This window comes from Platalea leucorodia (genome assembly GCF_965183815.1).
Source record: "Platalea leucorodia genome assembly, chromosome: 2".
In the NCBI taxonomy this organism is placed as follows: Eukaryota; Metazoa; Chordata; class Aves; order Pelecaniformes; family Threskiornithidae; genus Platalea; species Platalea leucorodia.
Genome location: NC_138824.1, coordinates 24493462 through 24519766, shown reverse-complemented (window position 1 = coordinate 24519766; position 26305 = coordinate 24493462). Strand labels below are relative to the sequence as shown.

General features: G+C 38.2%; 1 protein-coding gene across 1 annotated transcript in view; it reads right to left on the bottom strand.

Annotated features, from left to right (window-relative positions):
• The window catches only part of FRY (FRY microtubule binding protein), a gene marked incomplete at its 5' end in the record, with an annotated part of 202829 nt that extends 177859 nt beyond the window's left edge, over window positions 1-24970 (bottom strand). The window contains one exon of the mRNA XM_082304133.1: window positions 24766-24970. Coding sequence (XP_082160259.1) covers window positions 24766-24970 — 205 coding nt within the window. The remainder of the gene's footprint in view (window positions 1-24765) is intronic.
• Window positions 24971-26305: the final 1335 nt, after the last annotated feature.

Sequence of the window (26305 nt, the reverse complement as noted above, 5' to 3'; positions counted from 1 at the left end):
GAGATAAGGTTTTGTGTCCTCACTAATGGAAGGCTGTTGTAGAAACTCACTTCATAAACCTTCTTTCAATTCCTAAATGAAGTTTACTCAAAACCAGTTTACACCCTTTTGTGAACATGGGCCAGCAGAAATGTTCAGAGTATCTCAGGTTTGATCTCACCAGCTATCAAAGAGATCTGATCAGCTCTTCCTCCCTATACTGTTAAATATTATCCCATTGCTGTCACTCTGGGCCCCCAATTTCTTTTCCGAGACCCGCGTGTCCCCGTCGCCCCCACTGACAATGCCTCCTCATCGTACCATCCCGTTTGAACCAGCACACTCCAACTTTTTACAATTAAAGTTAAATTTAATACCAAATATGGCAAGTCCCAAGACCTAGGACTGATGACTTCCTACCATCCCACTACTTGATTTTTCAGCAAAGGCAATGCCAGGTACGTTTGGAAATCCTTATTCATCCTCACAAATGCTGTATTAATTCCTATGTTCAAGGATTTAAGTAATAATTTCCCCTGTGGTGCTACATCAAATGCTTTTCTGAAGATGACTGATATATTAATTTTATCACTATTCTCTTGTTGAAAATAAAAATATAAGGTTAATTTGCAAATAGTTGTCTTTCCTAAATCTGTATTGGATTTTATCCAATTTTCAATTAAATCCACGCCCTTAAATATAATCTCCCACCAAATTTTGTTTCAAAGCCTTGAGTGTGGCTGAGGTCAAGCAGCCTCTCTGTTGATATAGATCATTTTTCCCCCATAAATTCTGTGGTTTATATTTACAAGGCAGAATCTCTCTTTTGATAGATCCAACAAAAATTTTATTACCTGAGCTGCAACTTCATATGCCCACTCTTCCGTTGTTATGAATGGGAAGTTATCTGGGTTTTGTAATGTGAATTTGAAGATCTTTGAGGGTTTTTTTCCACCTCATAATTGACTTTTGTTTTGTTTATATTATTCCTCCTACCTCTGTTCCTCTACAAGGTCCCATCCTTATGGAAAATAAAGGCAAGGCATTCACTTAGTTAGTCGTCATATTTTATTCTTACTCTATCGCTCATCCTCAGTGGATACTGGACCCTTTAAAATTGATGTTCTTGTTTCAAAATTGTAAAGGACCAAGGACGTTTAACCATTTGCTTTTAATTCCTTCACATATTCTTACTCAGCTGAACTTTTGATAGTGCTCACTTTAAATTGGCACCCTCTAACCTCCAAGCCACAACCGCCTTGGCTAACAATGCAAGGGGGACTCTTCCAGGAACTCTGCAGTCCTTTTCTGTAAGAATGATGGAGCATTCAATGAAATGACTGGGAGATGACTTTAAAACAAACAAAAGAAAGTGTGTCTTTCTTCAGGAAGTTGTGAGCTTGTTGCTGCTGGAGGTCGTGGAGGTAGACAGCATTAGCAGCTTCAAAATGCTGATAATAAACATAAATTTAGGTCTATAAAGCATGCTGAAAGGACCAGGCAGGAAAGTACCCGCCTCTAACATCCCTAATACAGCAATGCACATGCTGGGGTGTATGAGTGGGATGGGCTGCAGAAAGTGGCTACACCCATGTGCACAGCTGCTTCTACTGCTGCTGTTGGGAGGAGAATACCAGGGAGTGTGGAGAATCCCATGGGTGACTGGTGGGACCCCATGGGATGCTCCTGAGGGTCTCATGTTTCAAGGTTTTGTTGGTTGGTTGGTTTTGGTGCTTGCAAGTTAAAGAAATTTCAGACAACCCCTGTAGGCGAGTACCTGATTTCTTCACTGTCACTAATGAGTTCCTTTTATTTCTCATAGTTTGTCTTTTCAAAACTGCAGGCCTATCCTTGCTTATCCTGAATCAGCTTGTATGAACGTGATCCAATAATGTTCTTGTCACTTGTCCTTGGTCTTCACCAGTTATTAAGTCTAACCAGCACAATCTCTTCTTGGCTTTGTGATCATTTGGCGAAGAAATAAATGGGCTATCACATCCAAGGATACCTGGATTTGACTACTGTAAGTAGAGTTTGTGTCTGGGACGTTAAAGTATTACCCAATGCCTACTTGCACTTCCCCGTGGACTAACTTTAAAAAGGCTATAGGTACATTCAGCCTTCTGTCTAGGAGTGGCAGACCCCCTAGCACCTTTTTTACTGACTTTCTCTGAATTGATTTGTAGCCAAACTAACTCCATTTCATGTATAGTAGTCTTTTTTTAACATTGCATCACAACATTAATATACAATGCAGAATCTCACTGCTTCACCTTTTAGTATTCTTTCTGAAGAACGTGTTTGTTTACCTATTGTGCACTTCCACTGACCATATGCTGTTGTACTAAAATATTGAACAACTTAATGGATGTCTTAAGACAAAGCATATTAAAGAAAAATGCCACCACTCTTAAATTGTATATTTTTGGCATTGTATGAAAGAGTTCATACAGAATACAACTTTTACATTATGCTTCCTGATCTCACAATTGTACTAAGGAGCGGTACAGACTAAGGAACTGCTTTCAGTCCACAGAGCAGTCTAATGAGCTACAAGAGGAAAACTGCCCCACTACTTTAATACAGGTGCTCGCAGTACACTATCCAACACTATTGTTAAAATTTACTTCAGGGTTGATACTCCTCCATTATCAGTTCTGCTTTAGAAAGAACATAAATGCCTCCGAATTCAACTTTTGCTCTAACAGCTTCTTTAAAATTAAAAGTATAACCAATTAAAATCTTACTAATTTCTATCAATAAATAATCATAAAATATTTAAAAAAAACTTCTAAATGCTAAACTTCATTTAAATATTTGCCAGTCTAAATTTGCTCAAATAGGACATCCTCCAGATAATATCATGGTTTTGTTCACATTTTGGAAACACTCCTGAAACAGGTACAACACACTGAAATGGCAGAAACAGCAGCATTCTAATCTAGTGCTACAAACTTATTTTAGGGAGGCTGACAAGACTAAGAAGTTTTGAAGTTATACAGCTTCCACTTTAATTCTTGTTGACTTTATGATATTTAGAATTTAATTACATATTCCAGGTTGTGAAAGATAGACAGGCATAAGCATACAAAATCTGTCAGTGTAAGTAAGCTTTCTGATGATGGATATTACAGTCTTACATATTCACAAATACAGTGTGCTTCTTTTTATGATATTACTACATAGGAGTGTACGAGAAATTATTGACAAAGTAACATTTTTTTCACCATAAGAAATCATAGATCCATAATGTAAGACTTTTCATAGGTCTGTCATGATGAAGCACCTGCTGATTACCATGAGAACAGAAGCATTGTTTCAACTGTAAACATTTGTATGTAACTCAGACTCCACATTCATGACATGCAGTGCACCTTCTGTTCTCTCATCTGCTTCCTGAGATCAGAGGTAGCACGCATCCAGAAGCCTCGGGTACCTGGCTTATACCCTTCTCTGGCTGAACAAAGTCTGTGGAGTTTCCATGCCCCAACTTTGGAAAAAACAAGGTTGGGAGAAGCTGTTCATCAGCAAGGTCAGAAGTGTTCTTGTGAGCAGAACACTGCATGAACAGCTGTTTTCATTGCAAAACATCTGAAAAATGACTTCCAAAACTTTCACCCAGTAAAAGAAAAAGAATAACAAAAATAGGTACTGCTGGAGGTATTCACAATATCTATCTTGAGGCATCCAGCTTAGATGCCTACGCTGGGAGGTGAGTGCCTTCAGCATGACTCAAGAGTTCCCAAGAGTTCCAGCACACAGCATGATTATTTTCCAAAGCAGTCTATTTCTCTTCACTGTCTAACCATGATACTTCAGGTAACTACTTTTGTAAACTGGGTACTTTATTTAGATTCTTCATATTTAGTAGCACAGGTACCCATTTTGTTTACATTTTTAGTGACTACTATTTATAACAGTCATACAGGCAGTTTAGTCCTCTACGTTCTGAGCAATGCTTGCAAGAATCCTGAAAAAAGCACATGGAAATATGAATACAGCACAGTCCTTGCACAATCTTTCAGGACTCATTTTAGCTTGGTATGAAAGGACCTATTTGGATTTTGCAATCTGAACTCTTTAAGAATGTGAGGCTTAACGCAAAGAGTAGCTGAAGGCCTCTAAGGGATGACAACAGTAACAAAGCAAGTATGAACTATAGATCCAAATTTCGTACACATCATTTCTTTCCTAGTGCTCACACACTGATTGTCTTCTAGTTGCAGAAACCAGTAAGTAGAACAGGGTGTTCGTCTTTCTTGCTAACAGAATGAGTCTTCTAACTTATGTAGCAGGTGATTATAGTTTTGATCTCTCAGGACTTTTATTCAAACTCCATCAATAAACCACAGTGAATGTATTTATGAGTGCACAAATATCTGCTAACAGTACAAAGCCTCCCCTTGGTCTGACTTTATAACCCAGTCTCTCCTACAGTGTCATCCTGCAAGATAGGAGCACTTCAGCCCTAATCTAGCAAAAACCTTAGGCAAAGCACAATTTTTTATTTGCCCAGCTTGTGCTTAATACCTTGCTTCTACCTTTGCTAAGTGTCAATCATTCTGCTCCTGCCCAGCTCCCCACAGCTTCCAGGTAGTGATGTGGACACAGATCCCAAAGCCAAAGGCAGCTTTACTGAACTGTTGGAAGTTTTAACATGGTTTTTGATTTTCTAGGGCTTCACCAATTCATATAGCTTTTCCTCCTTAATTTGGGTCAAATGCTATGTCCTTTTAGCCAGATAGTGCTGTATGCTGAATTACACCCATGTCTCTGATTTCCATGGAATCAGCTTGGATTTACACTGGCACAAGTTTGGCTGTCTGGAGTTTTTCTCCCAAGGAATAAGTAAGGGCTGCTTATTAGGGTCTCTGTGGTTTTGATATGATCTACTCCTTTTGGGCAAAATAAAGCAACCCTACAAAGGATGATTCCCAGATCAATTTGATTCCAGTGCAGAACACACCTAACAGATGAAAACAAAAAGGATCACATCCTGATTGTATTATCACATCGCGGGATATATTGCATTGCGTTCATGATTTCACATTCCCTTCTTTAATAAAACTACTTGGAACCTCTTTATGATCTACTCTTGAAAGACTGCGCTAGCTTTCAGATGGATACTGGTCATAGTTAAATGGTATTCAGGTGCCTAAATATAGGTGTCTAGTGTGATTATAGATACCTTATGGTATGTGAGCTATTCACAGAGACTGGCAGATAGGACATAAGACCTACATTAGATCCACAGCCTTCTGAAGCAGTTGGAGGCTTTCTCCTAGACACCTATGTCTAGGTATTTGATTTCCTCCCTTTGGTTTCAGAAGGAAAAAAAAGAAACAATGAAAAAAATTATGTGTGTCTATTATTTGTGAAGCAACAACTCCGTGTGTAAGCCAGCAATAGAAAAGGAATAGTACTTTTACATTCAAGCAGGAAAAAACACAGTATTTAGATGTAGTGAGTTTATTTTCTTCAACTTGGCATTTGTTGAGTTTATGCACTTCTTTCTTTATATTAAAACATTTACAAGGTTTTTTTTGGTTTTCCTACTACAGCTTGCATAACATAAAACAATTCAAGCCAATACTAACGTCCTCTGTTAAAATGAAAATCAAAACTGTTACCTAAATCAACTGAACTCTATGTACCTATAATGCCCCATGATTTAACAAGGTAAAATAAACATCTTGCTAGGGTCCAAATTAAAAGTACAGAGTGCCAGAAAGCACTGCACAAAATAAGATTTCATTAAGCAAACCTAATTTAATGTGATAAGCTCTAAATAAAGCAACAGAAATCCTTCTTAGTTTATGTCTCACCAGTTCTGCTGCACCATTTTGTTTTGCCTCGTGTTCGAAACTGAGTGTTAAGATATTGCCACCTAGTGATGAAAAGCAAAACAAGCAGAAGCAGCGGAACAGTAAATAATGCATAGGGGATACATGTTTACATTGTAAACTGTCAGAATGGAAGACAGAAGCATAGAAATGAAGTACATGTCTGTATTTCTGGAGAAAGGATATCAGGAAATTTGGGTACAATTATATAAAATATTTTAATAGAAGCCTATTAAATAGAATTTAATACAATAAAATTAAAATATTTTAATAGATACATGATAGGTTCATGTATCACCCAGCTCCCATCCTCAGCTTGTTCAGTGAATTCATAAGAGTAATTAAATAGGTTGTATGGGGTTTGTGACTTATCTGTAAATAACAAATGATAACTACCTACTAGGCATTTTGCAGAGGATTAATTAGTTAATGTTGGAATTATGCCTTCAAGTTTCAAAGTACTATTATCCTTCCCTTGACTTTGCTTTGGAGCTGTCAAACTGACATGTCCTCTTAGGACTCTGCTGTTCACCTCTCAGTTTCTCCCTAGCCGAACATCCTCTGGAAGCATCAGCCAGCCAGGAACAGATTTCGCTTGCCCAGACCTACCACACACATGCTAAAAATATACCATCCTATAAGCTAAATTGAAATCTGCACCGCTACCACTGGTGCATGGACTCAGGCAACACTGACGCAAGAAATACTGCTGCACAAGTCAAAATGCAGCCTGCGTCCTGCAAGCACAGCCTCAGGCATTGGCAAGCATGAAGAATAACCTGAGTAGTATTTTCTTCCTGCTCTTCACCTTAGTTTCCAGGCTCCATCCCTAAAGAACCTGCTTCCATGATTAGAATCCTATAAATATTTCCTTCTCAGTTTTGTTACAAACCCTTATCCATATTTTAGAGACAAGATTACATAGCATACTCTCCAGACATCCCAGCATGAAATGTCAGAACTTCCTCAGAGCAGGAAATTCCAAACAGCCTCTAATTTTGGGTGCTTGTTTCAGAGACAAGATTTAGTAACTCAACCCCACCCACCCACTCAAAGTATAATTTGCATTAAGTAATATGCCTAAGAGATTGGTACCAGGTCACACAGAGCCTAGGACAGAGGGGATGCAGGGGTTGTGGCTGTCCCTCTTTTCCTCAAGTTATGAAATTTCATTACAAAATGCACAGACTGAACCTCCAAATACTCAAAAATTAGAGCTGCAATTAGGTCGTCATCAGGGCCTCTTCCCCCTTCTGCGAGGTAGTTGTATCTCTTCTACCCTCCTCACAGCAAGCTCTGTGGGAGGGCAGAGAAGTGGAAGTAAGGAAGGGGAAGGGTTGGAGCATGCCCATCACTGGATATTCATAGAACCGTAGACGGTTTGGGTTGCAAGGGACCTTTGAAGATCATCTAGTCCAACCCCCGGCCATGGGCAGGACATCTTTCACTAGATCAGGTTGCTCAAAGCAATCTGCTTGTTTCTACAGCGTCTCTAGGGATGGCTAACAATCACTGCATGTTACTATAACTGAGATCATAAGACTTCTCAGCTTTTCTTCTCGTTCTCGTGCTCGCCATTAGCAGGCACACCCTGAGGTTCAGGCACAGATTTCCGCCTTTTCTCCCAGGGCCATGGAGCTGGGGCAAACCTCCCTCCCCAGGCATGCAGGAGGCAGCCAGTTGGGAACCTGCCTTGGAAAAGGAAAAGCTCCTGACTCTTCAGAGAGGTGCCCGAGATGTGACGGGAAGCAGAGGGAGGCAGACAGGGAGGGTGTTGTACCCCCTTGGAGTGGTGAGCTTATGCCAAAACCAAGGCATCCGTGACCCAAACATAAACCACATCACATGCTTCAGTTTTCCTGATTTTGTCTCCCTTGTAGAATGACATGTACAAAATACTAATTTTCCACAAGATACCTCCCTGTAATATGCTGCACGGGTATGATATTTTCATTGATTATCTAATTAGGAGGAGGAATTTTCAGTGCAGTAGCTCCAATTTGCTCTCAAATACTAGTCCATCCCTCAGACAGTTCTTATCTCAATGTATGCACTTCTTGCAGTGTGATTTTTAACAAAAATGTTTTCCTGAATCTCAAATACATTTACAGATATATTTTCTTTCTCTTAATTCTGACACAGCAGTTCTTAAAGCTTTCCCTGACTTTAAGTAAGATGCTCTTGTGATAAGCTACTTGTTTACTTGTTCTTTTTTTAAACTTTCCTTTCCATTCTCTAGTTTTGTCTTTAATTATTAACACTTCTTCCTTTCTGGCTGACCTGTTTGGATACTCACACCTCAACGTTTTCATTACTCTGTAAAAAGGTATCCTTCTGCTTATGTCCCTTTGCTCCACTAGCAACGTCAACCTTAGAAGAGAAGTTGATTTTTTACTTCTCTCATAAAATGAGAATAAACATCCTGGAAGGGTTTCAACCAACTTCCACCTATTACAGATCAAGATGAGATGGACATGGGATCAGACTACTACATTTGCTGCCTCTTACACCTTCCTATCAGGTATCGCGCTCTGCCTGCTATCAGAGAGAGGCCGTCAGACCAGCCAGGCATTGGGTCTGAGCTGCCACGCGTGTGCCCATGTAACGTAAACACCTCCACAGTTCCCTCAGATGGGTCTTACGCATACAGCGTTCACTCTGAATTATTCAAAAAAATGCTACGTCTTGCAACACCTGTGTAAGAATTACCCGGCTGAAACAGGGAAGCTGAGCGCCGTCAGGATTAGCTGACCTTAGGTAACTAACAACAGTTTTTACCACTCTTTCAAATGATGAAGTAGTATATAATTGTATGTATCACTGCATCAACCTTCCCCTCTTCCCTGACACGCGCTGCCACATACTGTCTCAAACAAGACTGTACATGCTTCAGAGGAGGACTCAGGCCCTGGCTGTGAGTGAAGTGCTTGGCATAGCTGGAGCCCTGGCTCATTATGGGATAAGGACCTTTCTTCTCATTTTACTCAGAAGCGCTAACAGAAAGATCCAAAGTTCAGGTTCAGGTAGCTTAGACTAGCGCTACCTCCAGTTAGACCAGGGACCTAATGACTCAGTTGGATATTATCTACAACTTTTAAAACTTCTTTTTTGTTTCAAGGTGGAAAGAAGTAATGCTTCAAAAATCAGGATTACCTAAGAAGTCATGCCAGGTGGTAGACGAAAAAAAATATTTTTCTTTCCCCGATCAGTTTATAAACAGGGCACGCACATGATCATACACTTCTTAGCTCACTTGATACCTTTAACAGCTAGGCTGTCAGTCACCATGCCCTTCATCCTTTTGAAAATATTTCTGTATATCCAAAGTAAACATAAGTAGCTATCAGCAAAAATCTTCATGACTCAAACCACTGGCTGTTTTACAGAAACTTTATTTAAATGACAGGCCATGTGATTTTACAGTGAAATTTCTGCTTCTCATGGTTGTTTTTCCCTCATGTTCCTCCTCATTACGTGCAGACGACCCTTCAGTTACTGCTTAAAATTATTTTCTCTGTTCTTTGAAGAACTGATGCCAGTAAACCATCTAAATCCTAATCAGTTGTTAAAGGGGAAGTGTCTTGTTTTATGTAGTTTTGAAATCCCCTTCCGTATAACCCTCCTAGGCAAGCGCTGGTGCGACACTGCACATAGGGTTTATCATGTAATACCCTTACTTGCACAACGGTGTGCTTAGATGCTGGCTAGATAGGAAGTAACACTTTGGCCAAAAAAACCCCCACAAACCCTCATTGGTCTTTCTTACATAAGAACACTTGTTCTGACTTGCAAAATCTTTTTTATATTTTTTTTAAATATAGGGAAGCAATTTTTTTTTTAATTAAAACATTATCTATAAAGATGCATTGTTTCACCTTTTGAGGTAACCTATGGCAGGAAAGATCTCAATTTCAGAGACAGAGTATCTCTTTGCTGATTTTTTTTTCCCCCCGTCAACATAGTACTTTTTAACTGATGAGCACTTGTGCAAGGTCTCTCCCTTGCCGTGGTGAAGGTTTTGCAACAGCAACTCGTCCACCTGGGCACAGGCAATTAATAGAGATCCAGCATCCTCCAACTTGCTGCTTCTCTATGGAAGGACCAGTGCCCTCACAGAGGCCAAGTTAAATATATGTGCAGTCTTTGCAATTGGGTCTTTTATATCCTTCAGAGCCCATCCCTTCCTGCTAACCTAAAAAACATCTTGGTTTTCTGAGCGCTATGAGGTCTAACACAGCTCCCTACTTACGCTCAAAAAAGGCAAATCACCTTCTTGTTTAAGCGGGTGATGTTACTTAAAGTTTCTCTCATGCTACATTTGAATAGAAATTGCCATTTAGTGAGAAAATGTACAAAACAAAACTTACAATCTGCTTTTTATTAAGTAAAAGAAAAAACTCTATTTTGGTCTTAGTACCCAAGGAAGAAAGCACAAACAGATAAGTCACATTTAAAATTGAATGATTTCCTAGTAAAGACAGTAGTAATTATAGTTACTTTAACTACACTTAGAATGATTAATGATTTTGAGTCACCACAGGCTAGGTTTTCAAAGATATTTAGCTCCTGAAATATCTAACAATTACTTTGTAGATTATTAAGTGCCCAATCTGGTTAAGTATCAAACTCCTAGTACTTGTTTGTCCACTGCATCATTAAAGGCTTTGAAATTCTGAACTCATTTTTTTTAAAGTTATTAAAATGAGTAGATCTCATCCTCTCCCATGTTTTTTCTTTCACCAGATCAGAAGAGGAAAACAGGTTCCTTCTGTTTCGTCTCTGGATTGGCTTCTCAACCATGAAATGACATCTAAAATAAAGGACATATAACTGAAAACAACCCACTGACACAGAATACTTTTATTCAAATATTTGAATATGATGCTTAGATCTGGAGAAAACCCAGTTAACTTTTATAATGACCTAATTCAAAAGAGAATGGTGGTCATAAAAAACAACAACTGGGATTCACCTGCTTTGAAGTCTTGCGGTGGAGCTGCAAGCAGCTCAGGGCTGCGGTTCTGGATGTGGAACTTGAGCTTACGCTTGGTCAGGTACCGGTGCTCAGTGACACCTTATCCTGCCGACTCACACAGGGCACTAACGCACGAACGTTGCCTGAACTCATCCACAGATCAAGGGAGGTCATCGCTAGCTACTGACTAATTCAGTGAACTAAAAACATAGCATCAGCACAGAATCCTTTATAAAATGGAAACTTCTCCAAGAATATAAGGATACTTCTTCATTTTCTGATAATACGACAGATTTGACCCAGGGTGTATTTTCATGTTTGACTTAAGCTAATCTAAGATTGTGCTGCTGTTGGAAAAGCTGGGAAGTTCTTCCATCCTCGCCCTTTCTCCCATAATTTCCATCAGATCTCTACAGTGGCACTAGTTAGGAGCAGAAATTTGATTTGGGTGGTGTGGGTCTGTTTTTGGGAATACGGTTGGGGCTATGGTGTTACCTTCAGTTGATTAATGAGGCTATGAGTCTCCCCACAGAGGCACATGATCACTGTGGTCAACACAAGGAAGGCTTGCATGGGTGTTTAGGTGGGGAAAAGAAGCAAAGGAAAATAATGTTTCTAAATTTAAAAAAATGTTAAAAAATCAAAGATATACTTTTCAAAGGTATTACATAGCTTCCCCAACTGCTCATATGCATTTATAAACACCTATAACAGGCACTGCATTTTATAGTTAGAACATTCTTCCCAGCCACTTTTCTGGCTGAGCTGTTAGTAAACTTTGGCTGTTGGAGCAACAGATACATTCTAGGTCTAATTGCAAGAAGCACGGCCAGACAATGAGCTTGAAGATTTTAAAAGCCAGAATGGGCAGTGATAATCACTCTGATTTCCTGCATAGTCCAAGCCAGAGAATGTCTTTATTTCTGGTCCATGTACAGTAATTCAGAGTAGCCAGACAAAACAGAAAAACCTTCTTGCAGAGCTATTACAGGTAACGCTAGATCCAGGTTAAACTATTTGCGAATGCTAGAACAAGTACTTATGGAGTCAGCTCTAGTCTGTTAGACACAAACATAACATTTCACATATACTTACATACGCAACACTATTAATTCTCGATAATATACAATCAGATCAAAATAATTAATCTAAGATATCCATCTATGTGGAGAACAGGCTGTACACTATTATTAAAAAGCAACTACCGCAACTCATATTTGTTTCTGTGAGGTTTCATCAGCAGATTACAATATTAAGCTGATATAGAACCCTACATTGCCTACTCCATATATGACACAAAGAAAACAAGATGGAAAATGGCATAAAGAGAAAAATAAATAAATTTTACTCACAACATACATGGAGAATCTTAAAACAAAATCCACTCATTACAGTTCTGGGGTATGGGAATATAAATGCAAATTTACAGAGTTTTTGTGCAGCCTTCTTCCCTGGGATAAACACTAGTGGCAGAATAGGCCACGCAGACTTGCTCTGCCAGCAGGCAGAACCCAGCTAAGAAAATGTAGAAGAGAGGAAGGTCAGCTTCAGAGAAAAAAAGGAGCATACCTAGCCAAAAGATCCCCTATAATCAGTTCTTCGGTGTAGTTGTGCCCATGGACACACACCTGGCAATCTGTACCTAAAGTGAATTTGGACTGCTGAATAGAAGGTATGGTGATCTTAAAAAAAAAAAAAGGAACCATGAATTAAATATCTCAGATATGTTTTACTTATCAGTATATATGCACACACATATTACTCCCTTTTAATGTGTTTCTCTGGGGATATGGAAAGGAGCTTCCATGCAGCAACCTTGTCCTTTCAAATTCATCTTAAATACTGAGAAATCCAAAGGTCTTTACAAAGAAGTGTACTTATATTACCTCCAATGAAAAGAATGTGCGTTCAGCACCTGATTGATGCAAAGAAATAGCGCCGAGCATGCTAAAGAATATTAATTTGAACTGAAGATAGTTAAATGAACATGTCATTCATATTGTCAATACACATAACTAATTTTATTCCCTTTTCACAACGGTTTGTTTGCATCAAGATCACCCACAAAAATTCTGAAAGAAATTTTATTTTGCCCTTCACAAAACAATAAAGCCTTCAAACAGACAAAATCCCCAAGTCTTTGGAAGGTCATTCTGGACCACAATGTCTTGGTGTCTCCTGAAACTTAGAGCATCTCTTCACAACAGGGACATATTGTGCTGTTGTACATATTGTGCATGTTTTACACAGATTCACTATAGTCAAACGCGGAACACCGTCTGTGACATTCATTTCTTCTAGAGTTGCTCTAAACAGGACCAACAAATGCAAGAAGACAGTACCATCCCTTCAGTTCTGGGGGAAACTTCACTAGAAGCCAACTGATGATACAACATTGCACCAGAATACTGTTAGAGGTCCCATTTGTCGTTAACACATGGCTGTCATTTAAGCTGTGGAGTAAATACTATGCATGTAATGTTTTGTATTTTAATGTTTTCCAGCATTCTGCTAGGCATGAATGGATGGGGATGTAAGATAAGGGATTCGTTGGGGCTTTTTTTAACAATAAGGGGAAGAAAGGATATTACACTGTGTACTTAACATGCCAGAATACCCATAAGAAGTTACTTAAAGCAGTTCAGAGCTCACAGAGCAGAAAACAGGACTGTGGCAACTGGCATCAATGGTAGCGACAGTCTGTATCTTCTGCAGGTGAGGTGCCTCAGCATGCCACCCTGGTTGGTGATAAACTGCAGGATAAGTTTGGAATACCAAAAAATCTGTTGTGTATAAAGAGGCACTTTATGCTCAAGGAGTTTGAATTTTGTGTTAGTAAACATAATGTTAGAGTTTTTAAAAGAATCAGTAACGTTTTATTAAAAATAAAGTGAAATAAGTGTTCATTAATATGGGCAAACATTGTAGCTAATAGTTATTAAAAAAGACAACAGTAACTTATGATTGAGAAGCACACAAGCCCCATGCTTTATTATTTTAAAACCTGAGGTTTCAGAAATAATCATGTCATAATTTTGAGAGCTTGGCGTATGAATCACCAATGTTAAGGGCAAGCAACATTGTTTTCACAAAAGAAACACTTGGTGATATCAATCTATGAAAGAATGGAAGCAATTCACCCCTTCACTCTCTTCCTGTACATGGTCCCTTGCTTGGCTAGAAAGGAGAAGCTAAAGGTAGACTACAGAGGTGGGACTTATTTGACCTAATACAGATGTTTACAGTATAACCCCTTTTCAGCTACTCAGCTTGGATGTCTTCTAGTCAATATAAAGAAATCAGAGCTGATTCATCCCATTTTAATACTGACATCTACAACAGACAACATGGTTTAAACTCTAATAATACCTGTTTCTCTCCAATGACTGTAAAGGGATGGAGCTTGAAGTGACTAGCTTAGGTATGGACATCTATTCAGCAAATGTCTGAGTCTGGAAAGATGACACCCTGGTTGTCCAGATCAGAAAACACCCCTAGTTAAAAGCCCCAAAATAGTGATGCTGGCTTTCTCCACAGGCTGCTCCTCATTTGGGACTAGCCAGCCTTTTAAGATGCAAAGCCACTAGGAGAGCACAAAGCCATTTCTTACCATCTTCAGCTTGAAGCACAATCTACTTATTTCTATTTATAGACTATTTATTTCCCTAAAAACTGTTTTAAATACTAAATTTAGCCACCTATACCTAAAATCAGGATCGAAGTGAAAATCTGAAACCATCTAATAAAAAGGATGAAAAATCTGTTGAAGGAACTGTACCTGTTCCTTCTGGACCTCTACTGTGGGAATGGAGCAATGCTACTGCACATGGAAGTTCTTTCTGCTATCCCTCCCTACTGTCACAAGTAGAGGAGAGCAAAGGAGATGAGAAAAGAAAGCTGTCTGCAACTCCTGGAACAACGGGCATTGCCTATAGGCAACACACAATGAAGTCTAACATAGGTTTATAGGATTGCTTGACAGTTTTATCATTTATCTTTCACAAAAAGCAAAAAAAAAAAAAAAAGATTACTTTTTCTGGTAATGTTTAGTGGGGAAGACTGCCAATAAAAAGAAGAATCAGGAAATGCCTAAACAATTATAATTATCTTAGAAAGTGGAGTAAGAGAATTGGTATGCTTTTCAGTAATACAGAGTGGATTATGAACCAAAATATTTGTGGAAGTAGTAGGGGAAATATTGAACAAAACCGTGGTAAAATCATATTAACTTGACTTTTCCTTTTGTGGAGCTTCATGAGACTCCTGTAAACAGTACTGGCCCCAGTATCGACCCCTGGGCTACACTGTCAGTGACTGACCTCCAGCTAGGCTTCATGCTGCTAATCACAACCCGCTCAGCCTGGCAGCTCAGTTTTCAACCCACCTCAGTGTCCATTCATCTAGTTTGTATTTCATCATTTGTATTTCATCATTTTGTCTATGAGGATGTTGCAGGAGATACTGTCAAAAGCCTTTCTAAAGTTGAGATAAACAGCATCCTTTGCTCTCCCATCATCCACCAAGCCAGTCGCCTTGCTTTAGAAGTCTCTTGAGTTGGTAATGCATGATCTCCCCTTCACACAAACATGCTGACTGCTCCCAGTCATCTACTTCTCTTATGTTTGGAAATGGGTTATAGGATTATTTGCTCCATGACTTTCCTAGGGATTATGGTGAGGGTGACCGGCCAGTAGTTCCCTGGGTCCTCCTTATTGAAGAGAGGAATCACATTTGCTCTCTTCCACTCCTCAGGAACCCCCCCCAGTTGCCATGAGCTTTCAAAGACTACCAGGACTGGCCTGACAGTGACGTCAGCCAGTTTCCACAGCACTTGTGGTTGCATCCTATCAGGTCCCGTGGACTCATGTATGTTCAGTTTGTTTAAAATGTTCCCTAACCTGTTATCCCTGTACCAAAGGTAAGTTTGCCTTAGTTCAGGCCTTCCTACTGGTCTCTGGGACCTGGGATTCCTGAAGGCCTCCTGAAGGTAAAGACTGAGGCAAAGAAGGCATTGACTACTTTGGCCTTTTCCATCTCCATCACCATCATTCTTCTTGCTGCTGAGTGAAGTTTACACAGTCACTGAGACCTCTTTCAGGATGGGCTTTCAAGTTGAAGGAATCAAAATATAACAATAGATTACGCAGAAGTATTCTTAACCCTGAAACCAGATAAAGGACAAACTGTAACACTACTTTTATTTAAGAGTCCCATTACATTTAGTATGACCAATCTAAACTGGAATTACATTACTACTGGCTTCTAAAGAAAGAACTGCTAATTTTCCAGTTCCAGAATGGATTTAGAATTGGGCTTGTTTATCCTCAATCCGCTTGGCAGAAAATAAAATACATTTCAGACCCTGAAATTCCATGTTGTAAGCTTACTTTAGTTTCTGATATTCTGCTCTTTTTGTCATCCTTCTTTTGCCCTGGCATCTTTGTGTGATAGTAAAACCTCTGCTGCAGATTAGACTTTTTACTTCGGAGTAGAGCCTCAGCATCTACTGGAAATCAAATGCTTGAATGATTTTCCATACAGGAGTCAATAACTGTCCATGACAAATCTAAACAAGTCCTCTCAGAAGTACTTTCAGGTGACTCATTGAACAAATTGGTACTGAGTTTTAATGACCTTGATAGTCATTAAAGTTATGTCTTGCTGGACAGACTGGCGATTCAACTACGTTAGACCATGAATGCCATGCCTATATTAATACTTGGGGCTGTTCTCTGGCCATGAGGCCAGACAGCACAAAACAGTCTACAACCATACAGTAAAACATTATCTAAATGCTGGTGGCAACATCCAACTCTCTCTCAATTCCTCAGCTCTTGCCACTTCTGAACTGTGCCTGAGAATTGTTAGGGGAGGCTGCAGGTTGGTCCAGGTAAAATGGGGTAGAAGTGGAGCAACTTTGCTAGAGAAGGATTTCTCTGACTTGCATATGAGGAACAGGAGAGAACAGACAGGCTGGCAAGGGGCTGACTAGTTTAAAGATCCTAAACAAAGCAGGAAATACAAGACAACTGAAGTTACAATAAGAAAGATGACACTTGTTGACTGCCCCTCTCCTTACCCATATGCAGACTAAACATTATGATTAAAAATTATTTTGCCAACCCTTTATTGTTTGCATCACAAATTGCCCCAGAAAAGGTTTATTAGGAAGAGCAGATAATTCACAACAAAGTGAGCACAGGGATGCAGAGTAACGTGTTCTGCAACTAAAGCACGTTGCCATTACAGCCACCGTGAAACTGCAGAAACAATAACTCCAAAGACGCAGAGCAAAACCCCCCAGAAAGTCACAGCACTATCCGCAGGCAGTTCTAAACCAAACAAATAAACAAAAACTCCACTACACAGCCAGGTCCTTGGAAGAGGAGCCACTAGATTGTATCATGCACAATATACATTGCTTATCCACAGAAAATTTTTCCTGGAAACAGTAATGTCTTCCAGTAATGGATCAGAAAGATTTCTTATTTTAAGAAATTTTAAGTGCAGCTTCAGTATATGATTAAAAAGCATGAACAGATGTTTGTTGGGTCTTCAAAACTGCATCTGATTATAAAACTGCATTCCAACATTGGGTAGCAGCTAGATGTTAGTATATCCTGAGCAAGAAAAATTAAAATTGATCTCATCTTGTGAAGCACTGTGCAATTTCAACTTCTCAGAAAACCCAAATATAATAAAGAATGTCCTGAGCTCCTCAAGTCAAGTTCCTAATTTAAGATCCAATCCCCAAAATTCATAAAAATCACATTCCAAATTAACCACTCCTAATTAGTAGCAATAAAGAAAATTAATATGAGATACAGTTGATGAAATTTGTTCTTTATGAAAACCTAAACATATGAACTCAGTATCTATCTGCTTACAGCTGGTTTACCAGAAGTGCCATAAGGATTTCATACCACTATCAGGGCATCTTTCATCATGAGAAGCAGTACAAAAAAATCTTCCAGCTAACTCTAGTTGTGTTCAAAAAGTTTTCATTAGGTGGTCTTTTGTAATTAAGACTAATTTTATTATCTACACCTGTCTTCAGGCAAAACAGTCTCTGAATTTAAACAGATTAATAAAATACTGATTTTTTAAATTCTTACTGAAATTAAGTAGTGTATCTTCAGAAACTCCTAAACTTTTTATTGCTGTTTAAATTCAGATACAGTAAGACAGCAAAGAAATGAAAATGAAAAAAACACTGAGAATTTTTATTTCAGAGATTCCAAGATTATCAGGTGATTTGACTTTGATACAGTATGCTCCTATTAAATGTGCAAGGCTAGGTAAAGTATAAATAGCTGAAAGGAAAACAGTTACTTACCAAATGCACCCAACAAGTCTACAAAAGTATCTAGAAGTAAACAAGCACTATAGAAGAAATATATTTTGCGTGATTCATATGCAGTCCATAGACCCATCTTACTGTCAAGAGAACATACATACTTCAATGTCATTAACTACATTAGCTTACATGAAGATTGCACTTCAGAAGAGGAAAAAACTATACATCAGGAAGAAGGTTAAATCAAAGCCTTTATGATAACCTTTAAGTCTAATTATTTTAAAACATTTTACTTGGCTGATAGGTTTTGATTACAGCAGATGCACTACTGTAAGACTTTAAAAGTAATGTCTGTCTCTCATGTAATGAAATGATATGTATTTCTCAGCCATGAAAAAAACTACTATTATAGACAACCTTTTCAATCCATTAGCACAAAAATAATTCTTTATGGGCCAAAGATGGGCATATTTTTATGGTGAGTCTGCCCTTAAGGTGCATCTTAAATCAGATAAAAAGAATAAAAGATTTTATTGTTTCATGATGGCCAAAGAAGGATTTACTGTAAAATAATGTCAACAAACCCTCATGGACTTACTGCACATGAAATGTAGTTAAGGCTACTACCATTTGATGTAAAGAGTGATTGGCTTGTTCTTAAATCTTTTAAAACATTTTTGTATGTTTCCTATTTTGCTAACATGTCTTAGGACTCTGATTTTCTATTTTAAAATTCAATACATTTTATATTAACATACTTTTTTGGAGATACAACCAATGTTGCATATTAATTCAATGCTCCTTGAAATTTATATAAACGTACAAAAGAAAGAGCCTGTTATGTTTCCCAGAAGGCGAGCATTGAGCATAAGTTTTAAGATTTCAGTCTACACTTTAATCATTATCCTCTAGATAGGAGACAGCAGAAAGCCAAGGGTCAAACTGGCAAACCATGTTACTAAACCAGATTCTTTTTCACATGCTATTTCTATGGCAGCATGCACAGAAACATGTGCTGAAATCAGAAAGCAAGTGCTGTAATTGCTTCACAAGGTCTTTCAGCACAGTGAAGTCTATAAACACTTCGACATCATAAGATTTGAGGTATACTACTGTGCGTATAATGGGTTTTGTTCACTTGAACATTGGAGTCCGCTTTAAAGCGGAGTCTTAACATCTATAACAACTGATGGTGACAATCTAAATCTAGGAGACAACTAAACAGTTTTTAAAACAAACAAACAAACAAACAAACAACAAATCAGAAAACAAAAAACCAAGCCACAATAGCAGAAGGAGCCTTCCCTGTCTTAACCTCACCTTCCTCCCTATCTTCTCCCTCATCTTTACATTCAAGTCACTCTCCAATGGACATAGAGAGCTTCCTTTATGTCCCAAATACAACTTACAGGTGAGGAAGCATCTTCATCACTTGCCTACAAGAACATTAGGAAATCAATCTCCATAGTCCATAAAATACCAGTGAACTCAAGAAGAAAACAAGTTTGACAACATGCATACATTACATTGGACTCCAAAATGCAGAATCCAGAGCTTTCCTCTGAATCATTGACCCATCCTTTCTAAAGAAAATGACATTTTAAAAAAAAGTTAAAGAAATAAAATGCTGCAGAGTATATTAAGTAACATATGTAGAAATATGTAAGTGAGCATAAAAATATAGAAGGCCGAGAGAAAAGCAAGACATTCATATCAGTTTGATAATTTCTGTTAATAAAGCAGTGGTTACTCATGCAGACCAATGGGTGGACACACACTCAATCAGCAATGTACCAATTTTGTAGCATGGTGGCATATCTTAACATAAGGCTCAATAAAACACAGTAACATACAGAACTAGTGCCAGTTTACAATATGAATAGCAAATAAATGCAACACCCCACTCTCTCCACATGTTTAATCAGCATAAGGTCTTGCTTACAGTATTAAGGGGAAATGAAGCCAATTTTTTAAAGTCAGGAGGAGAAGAGAAGAACTTTGGGACAAGTCAGTCTTGCCTTCCCTTCTACTGTCCGTGGATGATACATGTAAATTGCAGTGCCAACACAAGCCATTCTACCAAACTTCAACGTGCACGGTGACACTAGGGGTACCAGAAGCGAACAGCAATTATCCCATGCAGATTACAAGCATACATTATTACCATGCAGTACAATTTATTCAGAGAGGAGGTAGGATATTCAAATCTTCACTAAATTAAAATACTGAACACAGATGATTATAACTCATTTGAATCAAGACACATACTGTACCCATGATTTTAAGCATCCTTATTGAAAGTAATTAGATTTTGGCAAGTCTTTCCCAATTAATGTAGCCAGTCAAAAGAAAAAAAGAAATCATACATACTGGCTGTTTTATCCCCATGTCTCATGAAAAATTAAATAATTTATTCATATCACTGTTGAATAACTTTTAAATATTTTTCTACATATAAACACCTTCTTTATTATTTTCAGTATTTTAATTTACGTACAAATATGGTGTCAAATCAACTTACTTATTTTAGAAAGTGACTTTGCTAGACTGTATGCTGGTCTGAACTCCAGAAATGCTTTGAGAGAGTGCCTCAAGACTTCTAACTGCGACAATATTTTCACTGAAAAAAAAAAGCAGTGAATTTGTTACAGAGTACTAGCTATTCTATTGTAAAATCATGGACCAGCAACCTACATTCTTACTTTGAGTAGCTATATACAGTACTGTTAACCACTGACCTTCATTATATTAACTCACAGCAACATCATAATGCTTTTACAAAAGCAGAGATAACATGTTGTCCCACAGAAGACACCGCCTGAGTCACAGGCATATGGCCATGAAATGGAGGTGTGCCTGGTCCTGTGAGAGGCAGAAAATCCAAAGTATTTTTCTCACCTTCTGTCCTTCAAAACAGACACATCAGTCAACAAGCATCATTCAACAATAATACAGGCTACTTGCATATGAAAATGAAGAAGGAGAAGAAAAAAGCCCACAAGATACTAGTAACAGTACTAGAAGTGGATATTCAATGGTACTTAAACAAACATCCCCAGCTCACTATACGAACGGCTTCCAAGTAGAACTTAACTATTATATTTTTTTTTTAGTATTTTGACCTTTGTAATTTCTGTATTGTTTATCCTGCTTTCTTCAGAAAATTAACAATCCCAGACAAAATCTCGCATGTCTTTGCCATGTATGAAGAGGAAACTCAAACAACAACAGCAGCAGCAGCCTTCGTCCAAAAAGAAATGATTGAAAACTCACCATACACTTCCCTAGATTAAAATTAATAAATACAGACTAATTTTCTTCAGGCTGTTGTGCTTTTGAATATGAGTCAGCATAGATGTTTAATGACGTTTAGCTAATCCATTTTAATTTTATGTGCCTTCAGTTAGTTCAATTTACCTTTCCTAGGTAGCTCTGTAAAGACATGGCCTCCTAAGGCCCCTTCGTTGCACACTCTGTTTTTTGACAATTCTTTCTTTTCTCATTAACAAGTCACAGATTTATCTTCAAGTTAAGACAAGACACCGTTCATTTTTGTATGGTCCTTCCAGGATAAGGTTCAGTCACGGCTATGGTAGTATGCTGAGCTGAGGGCATGTCAGCAGATCTGTACAAACTCAACTAATTAAGGTGATGAACCTCTCTATTGACAATAAATGGCCCTATAACGTCGATTATGATCACTTGTGCTTGTGCCATAGTTTTCCAAACAAAAAAAGCATAACCATGAAGTAGTAAAAACGAAAATTTAGATATCGGCAGTTGATATTAACCAAGTCCTGAAGTATGCATCCATGAAGTATTTCAAATTTAAAGAACAAGAAGAAATGAAGTGCTTTGTTGAAAGAAGAAAAAGGTATCTCTGTGCAGTGTATCCCTTTGTCAATGCCATGGTTTCTCCTCACAGTCATAGTTTCTGTCCTCCCCTTGCCATGTGGGAATGTACACAACAACCCAGTGATACCATTGTTTGGATAGTCCTGCCTAGGCATACATGAATGACTAACTTCATGATGACAGGACAGACAGACATGTCACTCTTCTCAGGTTTTAGCTTTCATTTTTAAAGAGTGAGCTTCTAGCTATCATAATTAAGAAAAAATTGTAAAACAAGTCTATTGCATGCAAGATGCCTCCCTGAGTCTGCACCAAGTCTGAAACAAGAGTCCCAATATATGAACTGACCTATATCCTTGCACCCAGATGCCTTGATGTGTCACTATTCAGTATTTTTTTAGTTAAGCTCCTTAAGATAGAATAAAAGGAAAGAAAGCAAGATGTACATGACTTCAGACTAAATTACAAGCATGTCCTAAAACTAAGACAGGTTCATGGTGATATAAGCAGAGATACAGGGATTAGAAGAAGCTGGAAGAGTCAAAATGATATAGATTTAAAATATTTATATTAATAGATGACTAGGCTGAAACAAGGAAGTATGAATTACAACATTCTTCAGAGGGCTTCAGCAGCAATCCAGAAGACTGCAGAGTAAGTATATCAATATATATATTTTATATATGTATATATTTAATATCTATCTATCTCAAGTCTTAAAGGTCAGGTTGGACGGGGCTTTGAGCAACCTGATCTAGTGGAAGATGTCCCTGCCCACAGCAGAGGGATTGGACTATAAGATCTTTAGAGGTCCCTTCCAGCCCAAACCATTCCATGATTCTATGATACAGTTGTTTCCATTCTAACCTACATTTACAGCTGAAAGACAATGGTCCAGAGGACTTCGAGCTTACTTTGTTAACCTGTTTTCAAAAGCAAATCAAGTAAAGCTTCTCCCATGTATACTGCTGACCTACGAAATGAAAGACTACACCCATCTTTCCATCACGCTCCATCAATTGCTTATAGCAAGCAATTTGCATTACCTTTGAGTTAAGTGCCCTTGAGTGTACAGTAACACAGCTGCAGTGGATTTCATAAGTGTAATGGCAGCGTTCCAGACACACCAACTACATTAAAGTGCTCGTATCTGACGCAGCACAAACGATGGAGTATTACTGCTAGTGTGGTAATTTGGGAGGGCGGAAAGAGAGCAGAGAGAAAGAAGAATTGTATTTAATAAAAAAGAAAGATCACAGAATACAGGAGAAATTTGGGTAGGCACAACAGAGTATGGGTGTTGGAGACCAAACACAAGGCTATTTAATATGTTTTTTCTAACAAAAGTGTTGCTGCACAGAAAAAAAAGTGAAAAGCTACAGGAGGAAAAAAAACAAACACAGAAGTAATTAAGGAGCAGAAAAGGTAGCCAGAAGACAACAAGCAGCAACTGAGAAAGAGTAAAATACAGAGGGTCTATCCTGCCCAAAATAACGTGCTTTGACAGTCCCCAACAGACCACCTCACCTCAGGAAGAGCCTGTTCAGGCACCAGGAAGCACAGGAGCCCTGGGCATGTCTGAGTCACCTGACTTAAGATCCGATAAGGCTTTTTGCATTTTTTTAAGCTGGGGAAGTAGAATAGGAAGAAGGAAAAAAGCTTTCAAATACCTTAACAAAGGTACAATGGAGGCTCTAAATCCCACACAAATGGTGCTGCCCTGTGTCATCTTTTAACATTGTATTCCCATTCCTTCAGCAGTGTTTCAGCTCATGAGAAGGTACCCATCTAAGTTTAGCTGTCATTAAGGAATATAATATTAATATTTAAATTATCAATAACACTTTTTGATATACTTCATAGCTCTTCAAAGATGTGTATGATTGTACTATTTCCCCCTAGAAATTTAAAAATCCTCATTTTCATCTGGAAATGGAGGTACCTAAGTTAAACAAACAGTATCTTTTTGTTTCTATAAAGAATTTCATTTCCTCTGATTGCCTCACAGAAACACATCTTCAGTTTCAGTAAGGATGAGCTGATATTGATTTTTCCCCCCCCTAAAACCTTTTAAGTCCTCCTAGTAAAGATGACCTTTGTCCTCATGCTAATCTATTGCCTATTTTTAGGCATATTTCAAATAATAAAACAAAAAAAACAAAACAAAAAAAAAAAAAGGAAAAAAAAAAATCCAGACTTGCCATTAGCTTGACTGAAATCCACTCTTACACCTTGTTCCTACTTCTTAACAACTAGAGAGTTAAACTGAACTATTAACTACAGACATTACAGGCTCCAGTGCAAGCCAGGAATTCAAAGCATGCATTTGACTATTTAGTGATGTTAATTTCTGGCTACACAAAAAAAATCAGCTAGACTGAAAAAGTCAGCATATCCCCAAACCACTCTCCTCCAGAAAAGCAATGAGATACAGTATTAAAGCAGCAAGAGAGATACTTATACTGCAGATATTGACTGCATTGCTTGTAAGTGGGGTTAAGCAAAATGCAGTTTAAAGCTCTAGAGAAACAACTGGTTTTCTTTAAATGCTAACTATTAAAAAAAAAAATCCCCACAAGCAAGCAACATGAAATAGAAAATATGAAGAAAGTCTCTCTCTTTGGTTCCATCATTTTAACTCTAATGGCTGACATAATTTAACATAAATGGTACTTGAGTAAATCTATCCATGAAGACTGTCTTAGCTTTTAAACCAGAATAAATTCTGACTGGAATCAGCTGCTGAATCCTTCAAATATTACCAAAAAGGTTTAAAAGATATTGCACCAACATACTGTTAACATAGCATTTCCTACCTGAAAATATAGAAGGTCTTTTCTTAGGGCGCCTTGGATGTATAGGCTCTATATTCCTAATATTTCTTTGAAACTTTCCTTTAAAACCATTTTCTAACAGGATGTCTGGTGGCAGGCTTCTCCGTCTTGTTGATTTATAACGAGTCTGATAGGAATTCAGTTTACTCTTAGTCCTAGAGCACAAGCTGCTGTCATCAAGTGCCATTATAGAGCACTAACTGTTAAAGCCACCCCAGCGCAAAGCCAATCCGAACACCCAGAAGTATCTGGACCAGTGGGTACAGACCCAAGCAATCTCGGATGTTCTCATGCTCAACTCGGCACTCGTTGGGGAAGTTGAGCAAGTTGATAGGCGTGTGCTGAAACAGGTGTAGAGTTACCGCATCGCCCCTCCTTGCATCAGCGAGACAGCGCAGGGAGGAGGCACGCTGAAATCATTTGTTTCAAAGTTTTGAGGTAATTAGGAAGTTCAACAAACCTGAGCTCAGCAGCACAATCTGTGCAAAGGGGAAAATACAATTTAATATGAGGCACTGTCTGGGGCTAGTACAGTTTATATTACACCAGCCGCATTTCTCAGATCAGTTCATTAATAGTTCATTAACTTGGCAAGCTAAACAAGTGTTGCTAAACCTTAAAAAAAAGACAATAGAGTGAGAGGGAAAAAAAAAAAAAAAGAAAAACAGCAAAAAACCAACCCAGTCCCCAGCCTAGGGACCTGTCTGGGGAAAGGTACAACCTGAACAGTATGTTCGGGTTTTTAGTCCTGCCCTTTGACAATGTTACATTTCAAAGAGTGATAAACAGTCCAAAGCACAAAGATTTTTATGGCCACAACTATTAGTTTGGGGTTTCTTTCCTCAAGAAGCAATAATGTTATTTCCTACTGGAGTCAGAATCAAAGATCTGCCAGTGAGACTGATTTTCTCTTGGTGTATCTGCTGACTAATAAAAATAAGCCATTTAAATATGTGTATGCCAAAGATGGTCTGTAAATCCTTCATTTAACTAAAAGCCAAGGTACTTTTCTTGTTCTGTTCCAGTTATCCCAATAAAATCTTTTGAGCCTCCCAAGGATATGATCTTCCTTTCTCAAATGTTCAGAAAGAAGAAAGGACAAATCCTAACATCTTCTATGAACCTGCTAATTTTCTTACTTGAATTCTGTCATAAATGAGACAAAATGAATTAGTAAATTAAAACTAACAAATCTTCTAACTACATACATTTTGCTGTTAAATAACAATAGCTTTTAATATGGCAAAGCAAATAAGCAGAATGGTAATTCAAAGTATCAGTAACTAATGTTTCAATGGATACTTAGGGCAAACTGATTTTAACACCTGAAGATAGAACTGGATTTCTCCGAATCATTTAAAACACTTAAACTATGAATGATTTAATTGCTTTCGTAAAGATATGGTACACTGTATGATTGGTGTAATGATCAAGAGGTCGGTTGCTCCAAATACATTTTTTGCGTGAAATTCAGTACAACATTTATTATTGCTGACAAGAAATAAACTGTTCACCTACATGC